The following is a 19,058-nucleotide window of genomic DNA, read 5'->3' on the forward strand; positions in this document are numbered from 1 at the left end:
GGGAGGTGAAGGTTGCAGTGAGCCAAGATCACACCACTGCCCTCCAGCCTGGGCAATAGAGTGAGACTCCATCTCGCTCTGAGGGCAAAAAAAAAAAAAAGGCTGCATAAGCTCTTTGAATTTGTTTGGTCATTTTGAAAAGCGGGGGGAGGGGGGTTGACGATTTTTTGAACTTTTTAAAAAAGGAAGTGGCTAATTTTTGTATTTGCTGTAGAAGGCTTCTTGCCATGTTGCCCAGGCCAGTCTTGACCTCCTAAACTCAAGCGATCCAAAGTGCTGGGATTACAGGCATGAGCCACCGCACCTGGCCTATTTTAAAATGGGTCCAACTCAAAACAATGGGAATACCCAGACTGTGGCCTCACCAGACCTAGGGCAGGTCTATCCCCTCCATTCTAGAGTCTATTTTCTTCTAAGCAGCCAAGACTAGACTTTCTTGGTGGCCACATGAGCTCATCGCTGACCTGTGATGAGCTCACTATCAACTGAAACTGCTGCTGTGGTCCTCTTGCTGTGGCTAAACTCAGTTTCCCCAGCTCTGTGCTATGGGTTGCTTTTTAATACCGGTTGGCTTTTATTTACATTCCTTTTTGTCTGAAAAAGTGTTAACATTAGGAGTGAGAGCAATAGGAGAGCCCCTTGAGGAAACATTTAAGGCTGAGCACAGTGGCTCATGCCTATAATCCCAGCACTTTGGGAGGCCAAGGCAGGTAGATCACTTAAGTCCAGGAGTTCAAGACCAGCCTGGGCAACACGGTGAAACCCCATCTTTACAAAAAAATAGAAAAATTAATCAGGTGTGGTGGTACATGCCTATAGTCCCAGCTACTCAGGAGGCTGAGGTGGAAGGATTGTTTGAGTTTGGGAGGCGAAGGCTGCAGTGACCTATGATTGTGCCACTGCACTCCAGCCTGGGTGACACAGTGAAACTGTCTCAAAAAAAAAAAAAAAAAAAAAAAAAATTTGATTTAAGCTGGGGGAGGGTGAGCTATACCATGAAGAATCTGCATGAAACATTTCTGTGCCTAACCTTTGGGATCTGCATTTCAGAACCCAGACTCACCCCCGCCTGGCTTCGATGAGGTAGACTCAGGAGACCAGCCTCTCTCGGCATCTGTGCCAGCCCCCCGAGCAAAGGTAAGAAGCCCTTCCTTCTGTGAGAACCTCACTGGTTATTTTTAAAAGTCACTGAGATGAGAGAAACTTGGGACAAGAGGCCATTAGCCATTTCAGGACAGCACAGGTCTGCTGTAGTCTACTGACCCATGGAGAGGCTTACTCCAAATATATATTTTTTAAATAAAATATTCTTTTTAAAGACCTACAGCCTGTCTTCTAGTCAGTTACTTTTCTTTGGGATCACAGTAAGTTGTGAAAGATGAGAGTTCTTACAGTGTTATAAAGGGGTTTGCTGATTTCGCCATTAAATACAGATCAACAAACTTGATCCTGAAACTAAGTAGTTTAACAAAATTATTTCCTACCTCATGTGACATTTAATCCCAATTGTATTACTCTAGTCTCCAAAGTTTGGCTGTAACACAACATGAAGGTGGTATATAATTTAAGAGAGAATATTTTATCATTGACAGGACTAAACTGTCTTCAACTTACTAACTGGAGTTTCTTTACCCAGCAGTTCAGAGGAGAGAGAACAGCAGAAGGCGAGGAGGAGACAGAGAGCAGGTAACAGGACTTTACTACCACAGCAATGCGTTCCCTGCCCCACACTCCCACTGCCTCAGTCTTGCCAATGCCACTATCAGGTCCTTGCAAAAATCTGGTTTTCTTTTGTCTGGAAAGGGCTGGCCTTCTCCTCTGAAACTGAACCCCAACTATTGGCCTTATTTCAATCTCAGGTCTTGGATTTCTTACTTACATAAGCAGGGGTCTGGTAACGGAGTGGGTCGTGCCTGTGGAGCCTCCCGGTCAGCTCTCAACCTCCTCTGTTGGCAGGGTCGCCGGCAGCACACGGCCACAGCGCTCCTTCCTCTCACGGGTGATCCGGGCGGCCCTGCCCCTGCAGCTGCTCCTCCTGCTGCTGCTGCTCCTGGCCTGCCTGCTGCCCTCCTCCGAAGAAGACTACAGCTGCACTCAGGCCAACAACTTTGCCAGGTCCTTTTACCCCATGCTGAGGTACACCAACGGGCCACCCCCCACATAGAGGGAGTGGCTGGCTGATGGCTAAGGGTGCCCAGCATGTGGCCCCGGACCAATCTGTGCGTGACTCTCAGTGTTGGCAAGGTCCAGGGACCTGTGCAGACACCTTCTTCTGGGCTCGCCCAGCATGGGCTCTCTGGAGCCCGGGGCAGCTTTCAAATTATATTCCTCCCCAGGGGCAGGGAACCTGTGTGGCAGTTGCCCCGGGTATTCTGGCAAAGCTAGTTGGTTTAGGGATCTCTGGAAATGTCAGTTTCCTGAAGAGCCAAGCACTTTGTGAATTCTGATTTATTTGTAAAATAGCATTATTATAAGGTAGGTAATATGATCAATGAGCAGTGGTGTCCATGGTGTATATTATAGAAGCAAGTGAGCACATTCCACCCTAGAAATGCTTCAGAAACTCATAGGCACCCTTAGCTAATGAAAACAATCATGTTCAGTACATTTAGAATCAGTTTTACTCTGATCAACTGGCAATTTTGAGCCACAGGTTATACACCAAAATGTTCTGTTAAGTACCTAGCTCTGCTCTTCTATATTGGTTTACATTTTTAAAGAAATTATATTGCATGGATGTGGTTATTTGTGCATATTTTTTAACAATGCCGAATCTGTATGAATAATGTAAACTTTGATTTTTTTAAAAAAAATCAGATTTTAGCTGGAGCTTTTGACTAATGTACAGTAAATGCCAAACTGCTGACTTGATAGAGATGTTTTTGTAAGTTAATTTTCTAAGACTTTTTCACATCCAGAGTGACACTTTGGGTTTTAACTGTTTGGCCATGGGGGGTTGGGGGGCGGCTCAGAAACTTGAAGCTGTTTGTGGTATGTACAACTCAGATGTTTCTCATTAAAAAGACAAAATTAGCCAGACTTCTGGATTTTTTTACGAAGCAGTTCAATGGTATGCTTAATCTTCCAAAGAAGAAAAATTATTTTAAAAATATTTGGGGAGAGCCTTTCATTCTAAGTCTTACAGAATTAAACTTTTGTCTCATAGTCTTTAACTTTTACAAAATTAACTTAGATCTAGACTCAAAACCTGTTTGGCAAGAAGACCCTTGTGTATACGTAAATTACTCGTGTGTGTGACCCTCAGACGCTATAGGGAATGGCAAAGACAGTCTGGGAGGTGGACACAAAGGAAGGAACGTATACCCAGTTTACTCCTGTCACCAAGGCTGGAGTGCAGTGGCCTGATGTCGGCTCACTGCAACCTTCACCTCCCAGGCTCAAGCGATTCTCATGCCACCATGCCTGACTAATATATTTTTAGTAGAGATGGGGTTTTGCCATGTTTGCCAGGCTGGTCTCAAATGCCTGGCCTCAAGTCATCTGCCCACCTCGGCCTCCCAAAGTGCTGGGATTACAGGCGTGAGCCACTGTGCCTGGCCCAGTTTATTCTGTTCCCGGTCCTCTCCACAGCAAATTAACAGGTAGTCAGGGGTATAACAAATGTTACAGGCAAAGCCCCTTGCTGCCCATTTAAGTACAGTAACATTGTTTACTTTCTACCTAAACAGAGGATATGCATCAGCATTTCCCCTTTGAGAAGATACTGAACCCAGTTCCTAACCTGCATATCTTGGCAGGCACCGCTGACCACACCATCCCAGTCCCCTCCTCCCCTTCTCAGCAAAGCACAAACCTCATCAGCAGAGGAAGCCTCAGCTTTCCACATTGGTGCCCCTCATGGGTGAGACATCCACAAGGCCTGGGCAGTTAAGGAGACCATCTGAACAGAATCTGTCTTCACTTTACCTTCAGTGTTTACAGTTATCAAATTGGTGGACTGATGTAAAAAGGAAGATGGTTTTTAACCACATAACTTCAGTGATTCCAGAGGGAAACTGAAGTGAAAATGTTACCCAAGCTTTTTCTTTAGGCCACCGAGTTGATTAGAGGGTCACTGCTCCATCGTTGCTTCAGGCAAGAGTCCATCTCCATCTTCCATTCCAAAGGAGGTGAGTGAGTGAGAGGCCTTTTCTGCCCTTAAGTAGAGATGCGGGACAAGTCAGAGTTGCAGTAAAAGGAACAGTGTGGTCTTCATTTCAAAGCCTAATATTGTGTATATCAATTCTCGTCCCTTCCAAAGGATAAAAAGCCTTTAAGCTGGTTTGCCCCCATCGGCAGGGAGGCCCCTGCAGCTTCTTTCACTCAAAGCTCAAGTGTATTCCCAGAACTGTTTTATGAGGTAGTCCGGGTTTTACATCATCTGCACATCTTTCATTGCCCACATGCAAAGGACATTTTCACATGACTGTTGGCACTAAGATAACTTCAGAATGAATGAGTTGCTTTTCTCCCCATCTGCAAAGGATAGAATTCTAATTGAACTCAGATGGAATGACAGAAAATCTATCCAAATAATTGATGCACTAGATACAAGGACTTCTGTGGGCTCTGTTTTACTTGTATACGCGGAACCTGTGGTAATAAATCAATCAAGTGTGAGAATTGCTGACTAAAGATGAAATTGTCCCTTTTTAAGAAGCCATACATTAAAGCAGAGCTTAACTCCTCTGAAATTGTACACAAGCATTTGTGTTCAGGTGCCCTTTCCCGTGAAGACTAGCCCTGATTTTCATCAAATTTTCAAAGGACTCTAACCCCAAAATAATAGAATGTAGACACTGCTTAGCCTAATTACTGTATATTCTTATATTCAACCCTCAACAAATACATTTTTAAAGCCAAAATAATGAAAACACTTTATTTCTATCATGTTAAACTCTCTGCGACAGTGCCATAGACATGAAAGGGACACAGTAAGGAAAAAACACTCCCTGGAGGAAGGGAGAGCAGGTCTCAAAGTCTGCTTTCACATAGCAGCGTACATTCATTTCTACAAGGCCCAAATGTAAAGCCTGCAAATGAAGTGAACAAATAGTGTAATGGTACAAAGCATTCATCTGAGAAAATGGCAAATTATAGCCAACCAACAGGCTCTGAGGTACACAGTGAATGATAAAAGGTATAAGGACCAACAGTTAAGGCATTTAGAAACCCAACAGAGGAAACAAATGCAAAACCATCCAGTTCACAGGAACTGTTCACAGCTGGCATCGCCACTCCCTATGTGCTTCCCGTAGAAGAAACCCACCACCAGTTACCAGTGGCTAGCCCTACAAGTCCATAGAATTCTTGGAATTAAAAAAAAAAATCATTGACTCCAAAGCAACAAAAACGGCGCTTCAATCATACATCACAGACAATGCACATCTTAAGAGCCGCCACTGGAGCCAAAATTCCAGCAAGTTTGAGAGCTATAAAGAATAAGTGGCATATGTTTTCACACTATAGTATACCACACACCACAGGGACACATCAGTGCCTAAAAGACGTGAGTTTTACACAAGTACACTTCCAAGGAACATATTCCACGTGTTTGGGGAAAGCAGTCACGGATAGGAGGTGATCGCAGTACCCACTAGCTCACTGAGATGGGACGGTGGGAATAATAGAATGCATGATATTTTTCCATCTGTCAGTGGTGCTTTTCTGTAACGGTGCATGCAGACCCATCTAAGCTGAGGAGATGGGATCTCAAGGTACGGTGGAAGGCAACCCTAACTTCACCACCCCTCCTTTCTGCTGTGACTCAGCTCACAAAGGAGTCTCACAGAAGCAAGTCCTGGAGCAGGAGCGATACTGGCCCACCAGGCGAGCGAAGACTTGAGTGACAGTCCAAGCTTTGCCATGAGTTGTTTTAAATGACCTTGGATAGGTGCATTTGCCTCTGTGAGCTTTAATTTACACATATATGAAAGGTACAGTTGAACTTCTGTCAGAGGTCTACAAACTTACTATGTCTAGGGTGTCCTGGATGTTGTGGTAGGAGGTGAGGGGGTGACACAAGGAGGCCTCATTTAAATCACAGCAGCCATGCATGCCAGGTTGCATCTGATGGACAGAGTCTGCAGTTTTAAAATAATTTTTTTTAAACTGGTTGAAGTGCATGGTCACTGTCGGCACTGGACTTAGACTGCCTGTGTTCAGCTCTATCACTTATTCCCCATGTGACCTTGAGCAAGTTTGCTTACACTGTCTCTAGTTCCAAAACCAGAAAATCAGGACAACAGCAGTTCTTAAAAGGATTAAATGTGAATGACTGAGGCACTAGGAACTGTCTGGCACAAATAGTATCTTTAGGTACTAAATAATGTGTTTTTATCTTTTTAAAAGATTTTCAGCCGCTTAAAAACGTGTCGGGGCTGGGCACAATGGCTCACGCCTGTAATCCCAGCACTTTGGGAGGCTTTGGCAGGCAGATTGCTTGAGCCCAGGAGTTCAAGACCAGCCTGGGCAACATAGCAAGACCCCATCTCTACAAAAATTACAAAGAATTAGCCAGGTGTGGTGGTATGAGCCTGTAGTCCCAGCTACTTAGGGAAGGCAGGGGCTGAGGTGGGAAGATCACCTGAGACCAGGAGTTCGAGGCTGCAATGAGCCATGATGGTCCCACTACACTCTAGCCAGGAGTGAGACCCTGTCTCAAAATAAAAAACTGTCTAATCGTATTAAATGAAGATACTTTGTTTCAAAATAGGCCTATAAACAGAAGGTTCACTTTGAATTTGAAAAGTCCCTTAGCAGATGTAAATAAGAACCAAACCCGTTTTCACAAGCTAGAAAATTCTAGAATTGCTTCAACTCTGCTTACATATATAAATATATGTGGATATATAATATGGTTCTGCCAAGTATTGGTAACTGATTTTTCTTCCTTACTGAAATCTAAAACAGTTGTCCTTCCCGCTGAGTCAGCAGGGGAAGTATTCCAGATCAAGACTCGTACTGCACAGCTCCTGTCAATTTTGCACTGTTTTGTTTTTAATGCAGATAAGAGTCCTCAGGTTTGTTGTTAGGCTGACAGCTTTGTCTCGTGTTCCCACCTTACTTTTCTGAGAAAAATCCCTTCAAGACTATTTTAGGGTCAAATCTTTCGTAGTCAGTCCTGGTGGCAGTGAGTATGGGACAGGCCTGAGGCCAGACAGAGGGGTGAGGTGAGAACAGGGAGATTCAGTGAGAACAGCTGAAACACTGCGGCGCTCGCCAGACTGCCCTCTCAAGGCTCTAAAGGGATTGCCATTGCCAGTTCACTCTCAGCAGCAGGAATGAAATCTGTCTTAAGATCTACTCTCCAAAAGTATATATATATATTTCCTGGTAAATTTTTTTTTTTTTTTTTTTTTTTTTTGAGATGGACTGTTACTCTTGTTGCCCGGGCTGGAGTGCAATGGCACCATCTCGGCTCACTGCAACCTCCGCCCTCCCAGGTTCAAGTGATTCTGCTGCTTCAGCCTCCCAAGCAGCTGGACTTACAGGTGCCTACCACCACGCCCAACTAATTTTTTTGTATTTTTAGTAGAAACGGGGTTTAAACTTGTTGGCCAGGCTGGTCTCAAACGCCTGACCTTGTGATCCTCCCACTTTGGCCTCCCAAAGGGCTGAGATTACAGGCATGAGCCACTGCGCCTGGCTGGTAACTTTTGTGTGTGTGACAGGGTCTCCCTCTGTCACCCAGGCTGGAGTGCTTTGATATGATCTCAGCTCACTGCAGCCTTGATCTCCCCAGGCTCAGGTGATGCTCTCACCTCAGCCTCCCAGGTAGCTGGAACTACAGGCCTTCGCCATCATGCCTGGCTAATTTTTGTATTTTTTGTAGGACAGGGATTCTCCATGTTGCCCAGTCTGGACTTAAACTCCTGGACTCACATGGTTCACCTGCCTCGGCCTCCCAGCGTGTTGGGATTTACAATCATGAGCCACCACATCTGGCCTTGTTTTGGTTTTTTATGTTTTTGTTACCTGGTAATCTCCTTTAAAAATACGTTTAGTGGAGCCGGGCGCGGTGGCTCAAGCCTGTAATCCCAGCACTTTGGGAGGCCGAGGCGGGTGGATCACGAGGTCAAGAGATCGAGACCATCCTGGTTAACATGGTGACACCCCGTCTCTACTAAAAATACAAAAATTAGCTGGGCATGGTGGCACACGCCTGTAATCCCAGCTACTCAAGAGGCTGAGGCAGGAGAATTGCCTGAACCCAGAAGGCGGAGGTTGCGGTGAGCTGAGATTGGGCCATTGCACTCCAGCCTGGGTAACAAGAGCGAAACTCCGTCTCAAAAAAAAAAAAAAAAAAATACGTTTAGTGGAATTTCACTGGAAGATAATGAGTTGTTGAAGGCTGCCTTCTTTGCCTCTTACTTCCTACCCTCCAGCTTCCAAACCCCTCTCTTGGGAGTGGGGGATTCTAGGCTGGCCAGGAAGAAAGCAGCTGACACTAACTGGTTCCCTGGTTCCTGTGAAATTAAGCTTATCCTACCTGTACTAAATCTTGTAACACTGAGTCACTAAGAATAACTTCAAACTGCCTCAGAACACAAACAGTAGTGTGTTCTCTAGGTACTTGTCCAAGCATTTCTGAAACAGCTAAGCTCAACTTTTAGTAAAACTGCACCAATATCAAAATTAAGGATTATTCAAGGTCTCACTAGCAGAAACCAATCTTTCTAACACTGAATGTAATCTTCCTAATGACTTAGTAAATACAGGATATGCTAGCCAAAGTGAACCTATTTTCAAAAAGATAATATATTTAACATATGACAAGGTAATTGTTTAAAACATTACTGCAATGATCAAACATGATTATTTCATTGCTTGCTTCCAAAGTATGCTGTTACTCATTTTGCACATTCAGTGTTTCCAAAAGTGAAAATTTCAAATCTTTTAAAAAGTGAGTTAAGGCCGGGCACAGTGGCTTATGCCTGTAATATTAGCACTTTGGGAGGCCAAGGTGGGCAGATCACCTGAGTTCAGAAGTTCGAGACCAGCCTGACAAATATGGGGAAATTAGCTGGGTGTGGTGGCAGGCACCTGTAATCCCAGCTACTCGGGAGGCCGAGGCAGGAGAATCGGTTGAACCCTGGAGGTGGAGGTTGCAGTGAGCCGAGATCACGCCATTGCACTCCAGCCTGGGCAACAAGTGAAACTCCATCTCAAAAAGGAAAAAAAAAGTGACTTAAAACTGTCATTTCAGAGGCACCTTTCTTCATGTCCTGTTTGTGTTCCTCTTGGAATAAGAACTAATATTTTTACTGTTTCTTTTTCACCCAGAAACCACCATAAAATCTTTTTAAAAGAGCTCTCAAGTGTAAAAGAATTCTTTGTTGCTATAAATAATTATCCCTCAATATTTCTGTTTCAGGAGAGTTCACAAACCGGGTCTTGTTCAAGGGGTGTACTCATCAAGGCTATGCAGTGTGGCCCCAGAGCCGACACACTGGGGTGCGTGGCTAGTCATCCATCCACAAAACAGCATGCTGTGCACACCCACAGCCCAAAGTGTCCCTGACTGCTTGGGGTGGCTGCTTCCACTGTGGATGGAAACTGCATCCACAGTGTCCCCAGGGCAACACTGTGGCTGTCACCTACACCCACAGGAGAGAACCCCATTCCTGCAAACACAGCCTTTCTCCAGCACCCACACTGGCCCCATGGGACAACAGAGGTTTAAGGAAGGGCAGCTCCAGGAGCAGGGAGATTTGTATCTCCCACAGTCCTCCATGAAAATGATCACACTCTCATACACACATACCGCAAATTATTGTCAGGCTCTGTGAATGCACATCAAGAGGGACGAATCTGTGTGTAGCTGGCAGCAAGGTCAGAGAGAGAACGTGACTCACATCCCAGCTTGACTACAGTCCCTTTGGCCTTTGACAGAGTAAGCATCACGATACAATCAGTCCCCACAGGCCTGGGAGGTAGGTACGCGATTGTCACAGGGGTTTTCAGTCTTACAATCAAGTGGTCCAGAAAAGAGCATACAAAGGTCAACTCAAAGGGAAGGGTGGTGTGTGCGGCACAAGAAGGGTTAGTCCACTTCCTGTAAGCATGTCACTTCCTCTCCCCTTTCTGATTCGCAGCCCTTCCAGGTCAGATTTCCACCATTCATTCCAAAACCTTTAAGATGTTTCACAAAGGGGAGGAAGGGAGATGGAAAGTAAAAAAGACCACATCAAGATCCTATGAGGCTGTTCAGTATGAAAATACTGCATTCAAGTGTGTGCCCTGCTAACAAGGAAACTGGCTTCCTCATCCTGTCTCCTGGGAGGTGGGGAGGTCAGGGGAAGGAAGGTACATGACCAATCCTGCCATCACCAAATGAGGGACCACACAGCAGAAAGATGAAACCCAGGCTCCCGACACACTCGAGTTCACGCTTGAGCCTGTGACCTCTGTGGGCCCGTTCACCTCAGGGCCAGGCGTCACGGAGACTGTGGGTTCTGGGAGCCCTCTGTGCTTTTACTGTCCTCTGCCGGGCTGCACTCGGACCCCGTGATGGAGGACTTGCACCCGCGAACCACGTGGGCATTCATCATCTCCAGCAGCAGGTCATACACTGGGACCACATTTTTGCACTTCATGCTGAGCAGATGTTCCATGCCCTTGTTACTATGGGGACAAAAAGGTGCTGAGATTCCCTCCTCTGAGACAGCCACAGGACCCCAAACCCTTCCCCAGCTCTCTTTGCACACAGCCAGTCTACCCCACCCCGACCCCACACTTCTGCCAGCCCATTGCTCCATGGCATGTGCATCCAGCTCCCCCGATAATTTATGCTCAAGGGCAAGGAGTGTCCTGTCAGCCTCTGTGCCCCACCACACACCCGCAATGGCCTGGCACATAGGACAGTCGATTCTCATTATTTGCAGCAATTATGTTCCATAAAGTCACTATGAACACTGAATTATCACTCCTAGGGGAAACACAGGGTTAGGTTCCTGCAAGTCTCTGGTCACATCTTCATTAGCTAATCACAAAACCTTGTTTTATGTGTGTTTCTTTTTAAAGATGCGTCATCTAATATCGTTGACTCATTAACATTGGGCTCATGGCCAACAGCACTGTAACTCAGGCCCGAACAAAGCGCATCTAACACATACTTGCTCCATAAGGCACATCACAGCTTTTTCACACTGAGGAACACTAGACAGCTCTTCAGCACCACACCAGGGGCCCAGTTTAAACAGTGAAGTCGCCCACCAAAAGCACAAAAATGTAAAACCGTGACACTAAGTACACCAAATAAAGGACACTTGTTTACAGTAGGAGAGCAGCTGCTTGTTCCATCTCAGCTGGGACTGTGCATAGAGGGTGACTCAGAATTTTTGCCACTCTGTTCATGACCTCAGAAACACCATGAATATCGATTTGGGGGTTACAAATAAATTTTAGCAAGCAGATAAATTCACAATGAAGGAATCTACAAACACAGGATCAAGTGTATCTGCTCTGCAAACGGTTGTGTGCTGAGTAACCATTAAAGGGGAAACAGGCAAAAGTCTTCTTCCTCTCCTCTTGCTTTTTGAGATTGTTGAGGTGAAGGCCAAGCGTGGTGGCTCAAGCCTGTAATCCCAGCACTTTGGGAGGCTAAGGCGGGTAGATCACCTGAGATCAGGAGTTAGAGACCAGCTGACCAACCTGGTGAAACCCCATCTCTGCTAAAAATACGAAATTAGCAGGGTGTGGTGGCATACGCCTGTAATCCCAGCTACTTGGTAGACTGAGGCAGGAGAATCCCTTGAACCCAGGAAGTGGAGGTTGCAGTGAGCCCAGATGGCACCATTGCATTCCAGTCTGGGCAATAAGAGTAAAACTCCATCTCAAAAAAAAATGATTCTTGGGGTATATATCGTCCTTCCCCACAGTCTTTATACTTGCTCCTTAGTGAGCACTTAATTACCTTCCATTCTTCCCCTCCCCTCCTCGAGCTCCAGGGCAAGTCTACCCTCCATTCTGGGTAACACCAAGCACTGAACATCACTGTACCAGCAGTAGCCACCACTGCACACCATTACATTTCCTGCACACGATTACATTTCCTGATCAGAAACATGCCCTACCCTCAGCTCTGCCTTCCTAAATCTGTTGGGCATACCACTTCTCTTAGGTCTTGTCCTTAATATCCTGATGCCATCAAAAGAACAACGCTTAGGGAAGCCTTTGTGCACTTCTCCATATCACCAGCTTAAAGGGCCATATAGGAGAGATCTTAGCCTCTCCACAAAAAAATGACCTCAGGGCCTCAGCCCTGGGTGGTGTAAAGAGGGGTGGCAGTTCATGTAAGGGGAGGAACTGCCCCTTTTAGGACTCCATAAACAGGCTATAAACCCCAGCAACTGAAAAACAGATGAGCCACCACTGGATGCCATGAAGATCCTGTAAGATACCACGTGACATTCCTTCAATGCCCACTCTTCGCCCATCTTTGGTTACAGGTGTGTAAGCTGACAAATTCTCCATTCCCTTTCAGGCATTCATTTTCCTTAACTTTCAAACACTTCCCAAATCTCTTCACCATCCTCTGAGCACATAATCCCATCCCACGCTTGAGCCAAGCAGCTCCTGAAGGCGCATACCTCGCGTGCCTGACGTGGGACAGGAGCATCAGGAGGTTAGCCAGGCGCACGGACTGCTGCTGGGAGGAGACGCCACTCTTGGCGATCACCCAGACCAAAGCATCGGTCACGGCGTTCAGCAAGTGGGCCAGCTTCTGGCTGCTCTCAGCATCCTGGGTTGCTGTGACCAGAGGGTACATACCTGGACAAAGAATAAAAGCCACAAGTCATTGCTCTGAGCAAAGGAGCGGAAGTCATGTGCTCAGCTGTACAGCGTGCCTACTCCGAGGTGATCTGGGTTGCTCTGACATCTGCATGTGTGGCAGGATCTTATTATAAGCATGGTCTTACCTCCCCAGAGGCTCTTCTCTGAGAGCCAGCTGCATCACAGAGCTAGAAGAGAAGCCTGGCTTAATGCAGACAGACTCACTGTCCCTTTGAAGTGCCCACCGGGCCCATAATTGTGGCCTTGCCATGCAAGTATATCTAGTCCCCTGAAACCATTATATGGTGTTTCTCATCTTCAGCAACAGATACACAGAGATGGTCAGAAAGTGAGAGTAATTCTACTCTTAGCCCCAGGGAGGGCTCCCCATCTAAAGGGAGTTTAATAACAAAGGAATGGCCAATGTGATGAAGCCTCCTCTGCCACCTCCTGTGTGTACCACGTGCCTCGGACAGCCACAGCAGGGCCCCTGCTGCCACCTCTGCATCTCACTGTGTGGCACCTGGCTGGAGCAGGAAGACCACCAATTTGGAGTCAGACGGACCTACCTTCTATCCACCATCTGGATTTCTCTGAGCTTCAGTTCCTCATACAGCAACGCATGCAGGAACGCATCTCCTTAGGTCCCCACACCCACGTCCCGGGTACTCTGCCTCCCCCATCCTGCCCTGTGCTGCATTTAATGGCCCTCCAACTCTAGGATTGAGATACTGTGGCGTCCCAATGGCAGCAAAATAAAAGCTCACCTAAATCTCCTTCTCCCCACCCCACCCCACTCCCACTGCTGCCTGACTCCTTGATTCCCTTTAATAATTAGCTTCTCTTCCGGGCTTTTAATTTCAAAGCAAGAATAAATAAGGAATATGTAAAGTCAACAAGGGAGCTGCTGAGTCTTGGCTGTCATGAGACTGAAGGTGGCTGGTGCTCCAGCATCCACAGAATTTGTTTTCGCAGTTTTTGTTCTCTATTTTTATTGGCACTTTCAGTTCAATTAAGGCAGCTCAATTTAACTAAGTTCAACTCAGTTAAGGCAAAGGACAATACTGAAGCACAATTATGTAAGTGTAGTGCTTTGCCACATCCCTAGGGATCTCCATAGTGTCTGATGATGCAGATTTAAAATATTCATCTTTTCAATATCTCTGAAGCTGCTTCTCCAACCCCCGCCCCCCACTTTGTTCTCCACACTGGTTCTTTCAGAGTCCCCCCACCTCCTCAGACTTCCCACTGTCACCCCAGAGATGACCTGTGCTCCCACCACAGAGGAAACAAGATCCCACCCTTGACCCTGTGTGTCCCCTTCTGTGTGGCCAAAATGCAGATCTGCTCATGGGGCTACCTTTAATGACTACCCAGCTCAGAGGGTAGGGAGTCCAAACCACCTGCTGCAGCTACCAGGGGTACCAGGCCCCTCCCTGTTCCTCTCATCTGCAGTTCCCACCACACCTCACCGTGAGTCCCACTCTCAACTCCCTGAACAGGTGACGCTCCAAACATGCCCAGCTTTCTGCTTGGGAACTCTCACCATCCTCTGTACCCTGATTTTTTTTTTCTCTTTTTTTTTTTTTTTTTTTTTTTTTGAGATGGAGTCTCACTCTGTCACCAGGCTGGAGTGCAGTGGCGCGATCTCAGCTCACTGCAACTCTGACTCCCTTGTTCAAGGGATTCTCCTGCGTCAGTCTCCCCAGTAGCTGGGATTACAGGCATGCGCCACCACACCTAGCTAGGTTTTGTATTTTTGATAGAGATGGGGTTTCACCATGTTGGCCAGTCTGGTCTCGAACTCCTGACCTTAGGTGATTCACCTGCCTCAGCTTCTTCCCAGAGTGCTGAGATTACAAGCATGAGCCACTGCACCCGGCCTTCTACCCTTTTTTTCTTGCTGATTTATACCCATTCCTCCTGTAGATTCCAACCTGGTCATGAAATTCCTTCTGGAAGCTTCCCCCAACGTCCCTATCATTTCACCCTAAGTCTGGTTTGAGTTGTCCCCTGGCACTCTGACAGTGCCCCGTTCATCCCAGCAGAGGCACCACCCCACAAGCTGGAGGTCTGCCTTGTCCCCACACACACCCCACAGCCACCCTTCCGTCCTAAGCAAGACTGAACACAAGTGCTTTGAGGGCACAGACCCTTATCTTATTTTTTTAGCCAAAAACATCATATTTGAAATGATAAATATTCATGCTAATATATGTTTTAGGTACACACAGAAAATTATTAGTAAAAAATAGAGAAAATTATTTCAAGCTTACTTTCCCTAAAACCAAGCCCAGCTGCATGAACGAGTGCTTCCTTTTAGCTATCCTGTAGTCTATTCAGCTGCATGACATGTGACTTCCACTGCCATCAAGAAATACTGTGTCTTAGAATTCCAAAAGGAGCCAAACTCGTGTACCTGTACATGTCTCAGTTCAAAGTGACATAGATTAAAAATATAAAAACAAATCCTCAGATTTTACACAAATGTTCGTAGCAGTATAACTCAGCCTAAAAGTGGAATGTCCACTGACTGATGAACGGCTCAACAAAACGTGGTCTATCCATACAGCAGAATAGTACTCAGCTACAAAAAGGCATGAGGTACTGGTAGATGAACCTTGAAAACATCATGCTAAGCAAAAGAAGCCAGACACAAAGGACCACATGTTGTGTGATTCCATTTATAACAAAACGTCTAGAATAGGCAAATCCACAGAGTCAAAAAAGCAGATTAGTGGTTGCCTAGGGGTGCGGGGGAGATAGGGAGCGGGAAATGATGGCTAAGAAGCATGGGGTTCTTTTCAGGTGATGAAAATGTTCTAAAATTGATAGTGGTGATGGTTGCACCACTTACAGTGAATAAACTAAAAACACTGAATTGTGTACTTAATACGGATCAATTATATGGTACGTGAATTACTTCACAGTAAAGCTGTTACTAAAAATAAAAGTAATAATAAAAGAACACCTCAGAACCAAAATTACAGTAACATAAATTCCCTGGGCTGTGTGTGACCGAGGTTCCCTCAGAGAACATGTATGTGTCATTGTGTTATCCACTTCATGAACCACAGTCATTGCCAAGGCCAGACCCCAGGCCTTCTGCAGGCTGTGGGGGCAACACAGCTCCACGTGGGATACAGAGTCCATCAGCCACAAGCCGTTTAGGGAGGCGAGGCACTGCAGTTTTGGAAAGGCATATGCTAAATCCATTTTACATATGGGGGGGCAGTGTATATACAAAAAGACTGACCTGTATAAAATTATCCTGGGGACTCCTGTTCTCATTGATCACACAGAAAAAAAATACCCTCCTGGAAAGGAACTGTGCTGAAGAATACCCATGCTGCTGCCTGACTCTCCAGTTGGCAGTACCGTGCCTGCACCTTGGGCATTCGTGCTCGGGCCCTTGCTCATCAAACATACATGTACAGAGTACTTGCTAAGTGGCAGGCCCTGGGCAGGGTGGGGCAAGGGACAAGAGCTAAAGCCCTGCCCAGTCAGACACAGAAAACAACAAAAATTAAGCACCCGCTCCACCCCCCAAAAGTAAAAACATCAGTTAGGATTCCCTGCAGAACAAAATTAAATTACCTTTCATGAAACTGAAGTATAGTTTTAAAAAAAAAAGACAAGATCTTGGCACCATGCCCACACATACCAAAGAAAGTGAAATAAAATAAAGGACACATTTCCTCTCCCCTTTATCAGCTGAAAACAGCTGTGTGCTCTGCTCACCAGCCCACCTGATGACATACTGGGCAGCACAGTGGTGGGGGAGAGCCACCCCTCCTTCAAGATTTGCCACATCTGATTTGTTCAAAGGATGAAAACGTAAGCTTTCCTTGACTGAAGGTAAATACATGAGAAAATCTAATGTGTTAACAAAAGTCCCAGAATACTGACCAAAGGAAAGAAGTCCTGGCTTTGGGGAGCCATATGTGGTGTTTGCTTGTTTGCTTTGAGGAAAGGAATCTCTGGCCATGACCCACACCCTCTGTCACCACCTCCTGTCCCCAGCACATGAGGGCAGATGGGACTTAAACGGTGCTATGAGGCCAGCAGACTGCTGTTCAGCTGTGCTTTGCCTCCGAGTTCTTGGTCAACAGAAAAGGACACCCCATCTTTCCTCATCAGCATCCCTCTGTGTCTTTGTCTTCTCGACCCACCCACTCCATGGGACCTCTCCCCATAAACTCAGAGGGAACCAGGGCTTGAGCCAATGTCTCTTAACTTTCTTAATGTAAAATAGGTTGCCTGACTTAAGCCCTCTATTTCTTTCATTTAATGAAAAGTTTCATTCTTTGTGAATCTTAAAACTTTAAATAGACTTGTTTCTAATTTAAAATATTTTAAAGACTATGGTTAATTAATGTAATTAATTATATTCTAATTCCTAAATTCCATACCCTCTCTAATTCTATCCAAGGGAGAGGATTTATCTAGTCCTCAAGTTCCTGCGTGGCAAGATGGCCAGTCTCTCTGTTGAGTGTTGGATATGCTATTTTATTAACTACGACACTTGCATAACACCTTAGAGTTTATAAAAACACTCTAATAAGCATTGTAATGGGTTGTTAAATTCAACATTTTCTGTTGTCTCTTAGTTTCAAGAGCCATATCAAAGGCTAAGTATGATACAGGAATCCCAAGTACCACACATCCTATATGTGTATAGTGGAAGAGGATTGGCTGAGTTAGAATGGTGTGGTCCTTTCCCTTCCCTCCCTGATAGAGAAATATGTGCCTCTCCTACTTAAGCCCATCAAGGATCAGACCTTTAACTATTTGAGTATATATCCCCTGTTCTAGATCAAAAGCATTGTATCTAAACATTCTGACATCTTTAGAAGTCACTGAAATACACACCAGAAACTGAGCTGAAATTTAGTTGGATGACACAGTTAATTTCCATTCCATATTATACCAATTATTAGTAGATATGCATAACCCAGAAATGGGCAGCTTTTAAAACATAACTACTGACAAACCCTGACCTGGCCAGCTAGTGTGCTGTACCAGTGCAGACGTGATTGAGTGACGTAATCCTAACTTAAGCATGTCATATACACAGGAAAACAGGAGACCAAACTATGCAGGACATCCTCTTCAGACAGCCCAGTGCTTATCTAGCCTGCCAAGGCCATCTAGCAGCAACCAAATGCAGCCCTTGGAGACTCTGCTATATCCTAATGTGGGATACAGAAGTTCACAGCCTTTTGACTTAAGAGACCTGAGAGATGGAGGCTGCGGTGAGCCAAGATTGCGCCACTGCACTCCAGCCTGGGCAACAAGAGTAAAACTCTGTCTCGGAAAAAAAAAAAAAAAAAAAAAAAAAAAAAAGACCTACCCCATTTCCCCTCTCCTGACCCTTATCCTACAGGGCCTCCACCCTGTGCTTAATTTGGTTCCCTGCTTGGTGGTATCTCTTTTCCATTTAGCCTACAAATGTCACGCTCTTCATCTTTTTATTTTGTTTTCATTACACTGTTTGCAGATTCATTGAGGTATAACTGACATACAATAACCTGCACATATTTTGTGTGTATGATCTGATGTACGTTGACATACATATACACAGTGGAACCATCACCACAATCAAGATAATGAACACACTTATCTACATTTTTTTGACTTTATGATGCTGCAAGAGTGATATGCATTCAGTAGAAACTGTACTTCCAGTACACATACAACCATTCTGTTTTTTCATTTTCAGTAATCACTTTTGGTATTCAATAAATTATATGAAATATTCAGTACCTTATTATAAAATAGGTTTTATGTTAGATGATTTTGCCCAACTGCAGGGTAATGTAAGTATTCTGAACACATTTAAGGTGGGCTAGGCTAAGGTATGATGTTCAGTAGGTTAGGTATGTTAAATACATTTTTGACTAGCAACATTTTCAATTTAAGATGGGTTTTTTGGGACATAACCCCATCATAAATTGAGGACCATCTGTAGTTGTACAGATGTATTTCTGGACTCTCTGTTCCATTGATTTATTTGTTCCTCTTGACATCAATACCATATTGTCTTTGAAATCACGTGGTATAAGTCCTCCAGGTTTGTTCTTTTTCAAGGTTGTTTTGACTATTCTAGGTCCTTTGCATTTTCATATGATTTTAAGAATCAGCTTGTCAATTTCTACCAAAAAGCTTTATTAGGCCGGGCGCGGTGGCTCACGCCTGTAATCCCAGCACTTTGGGAGGCTGAGGCGGGTGGATCACGAGGTCAAGAGATCGAGACCATCCTGGTCAACATGGTGAAACCC

At 45.3% G+C, this 19,058-nt stretch overlaps 2 protein-coding genes across 15 annotated transcripts in view; one reads left to right on the forward strand and one right to left on the reverse strand.

The window, feature by feature from the left end:
• SYNE2 (spectrin repeat containing nuclear envelope protein 2) overlaps nucleotides 1-19,058 on the forward strand; it is a 405,273-nt gene that overhangs the window by 385,154 nt on the left and 1,061 nt on the right. For 7 of the 13 annotated variants that reach the window (XM_017533968.2, XM_037740445.1, XM_037740443.1 and 4 more), the window contains 3 exons: nucleotides 1,051-1,137; nucleotides 1,637-1,686; nucleotides 1,957-2,180. In XM_017533968.2, coding sequence (XP_017389457.1) covers nucleotides 1,051-1,137; nucleotides 1,637-1,686; nucleotides 1,957-2,164 — 345 coding nt within the window. In that variant the 3' untranslated portion in view covers nucleotides 2,165-2,180. Of the gene's footprint in view, nucleotides 1-1,050; nucleotides 1,138-1,636; nucleotides 1,687-1,956; nucleotides 3,040-8,556; nucleotides 8,563-16,545; nucleotides 16,550-19,058 lie in introns of those variants that run through there. The other 6 variants (XM_017533967.2, XM_017533971.2, XM_017533969.2 and 3 more) reach the window with 4 other exon arrangements.
• The window catches only part of ESR2 (estrogen receptor 2), a 69,516-nt gene continuing 53,911 nt past the window's right edge, over nucleotides 3,454-19,058 (reverse strand). The window contains exons 9-10 of one of the 2 annotated variants that reach the window (XM_037740448.1): nucleotides 12,594-12,774; nucleotides 3,454-4,157 (exon numbers count right to left, since the gene is read on the reverse strand). In XM_037740448.1, the coding sequence (XP_037596376.1) occupies nucleotides 4,073-4,157; nucleotides 12,594-12,774 (266 nt within the window). In that variant the 3' untranslated portion in view covers nucleotides 3,454-4,072. Of the gene's footprint in view, nucleotides 4,158-9,142; nucleotides 10,627-12,593; nucleotides 12,775-19,058 lie in introns of those variants that run through there. The other variant, XM_017533973.2, reaches the window with a different exon arrangement.

The sequence above is a fragment of the Cebus imitator genome, unplaced genomic scaffold, assembly GCF_001604975.1.
Source record: "Cebus imitator isolate Cc_AM_T3 unplaced genomic scaffold, Cebus_imitator-1.0 Scaffold83, whole genome shotgun sequence".
Lineage (NCBI taxonomy): Eukaryota > Metazoa > Chordata > Mammalia > Primates > Cebidae > Cebus > Cebus imitator.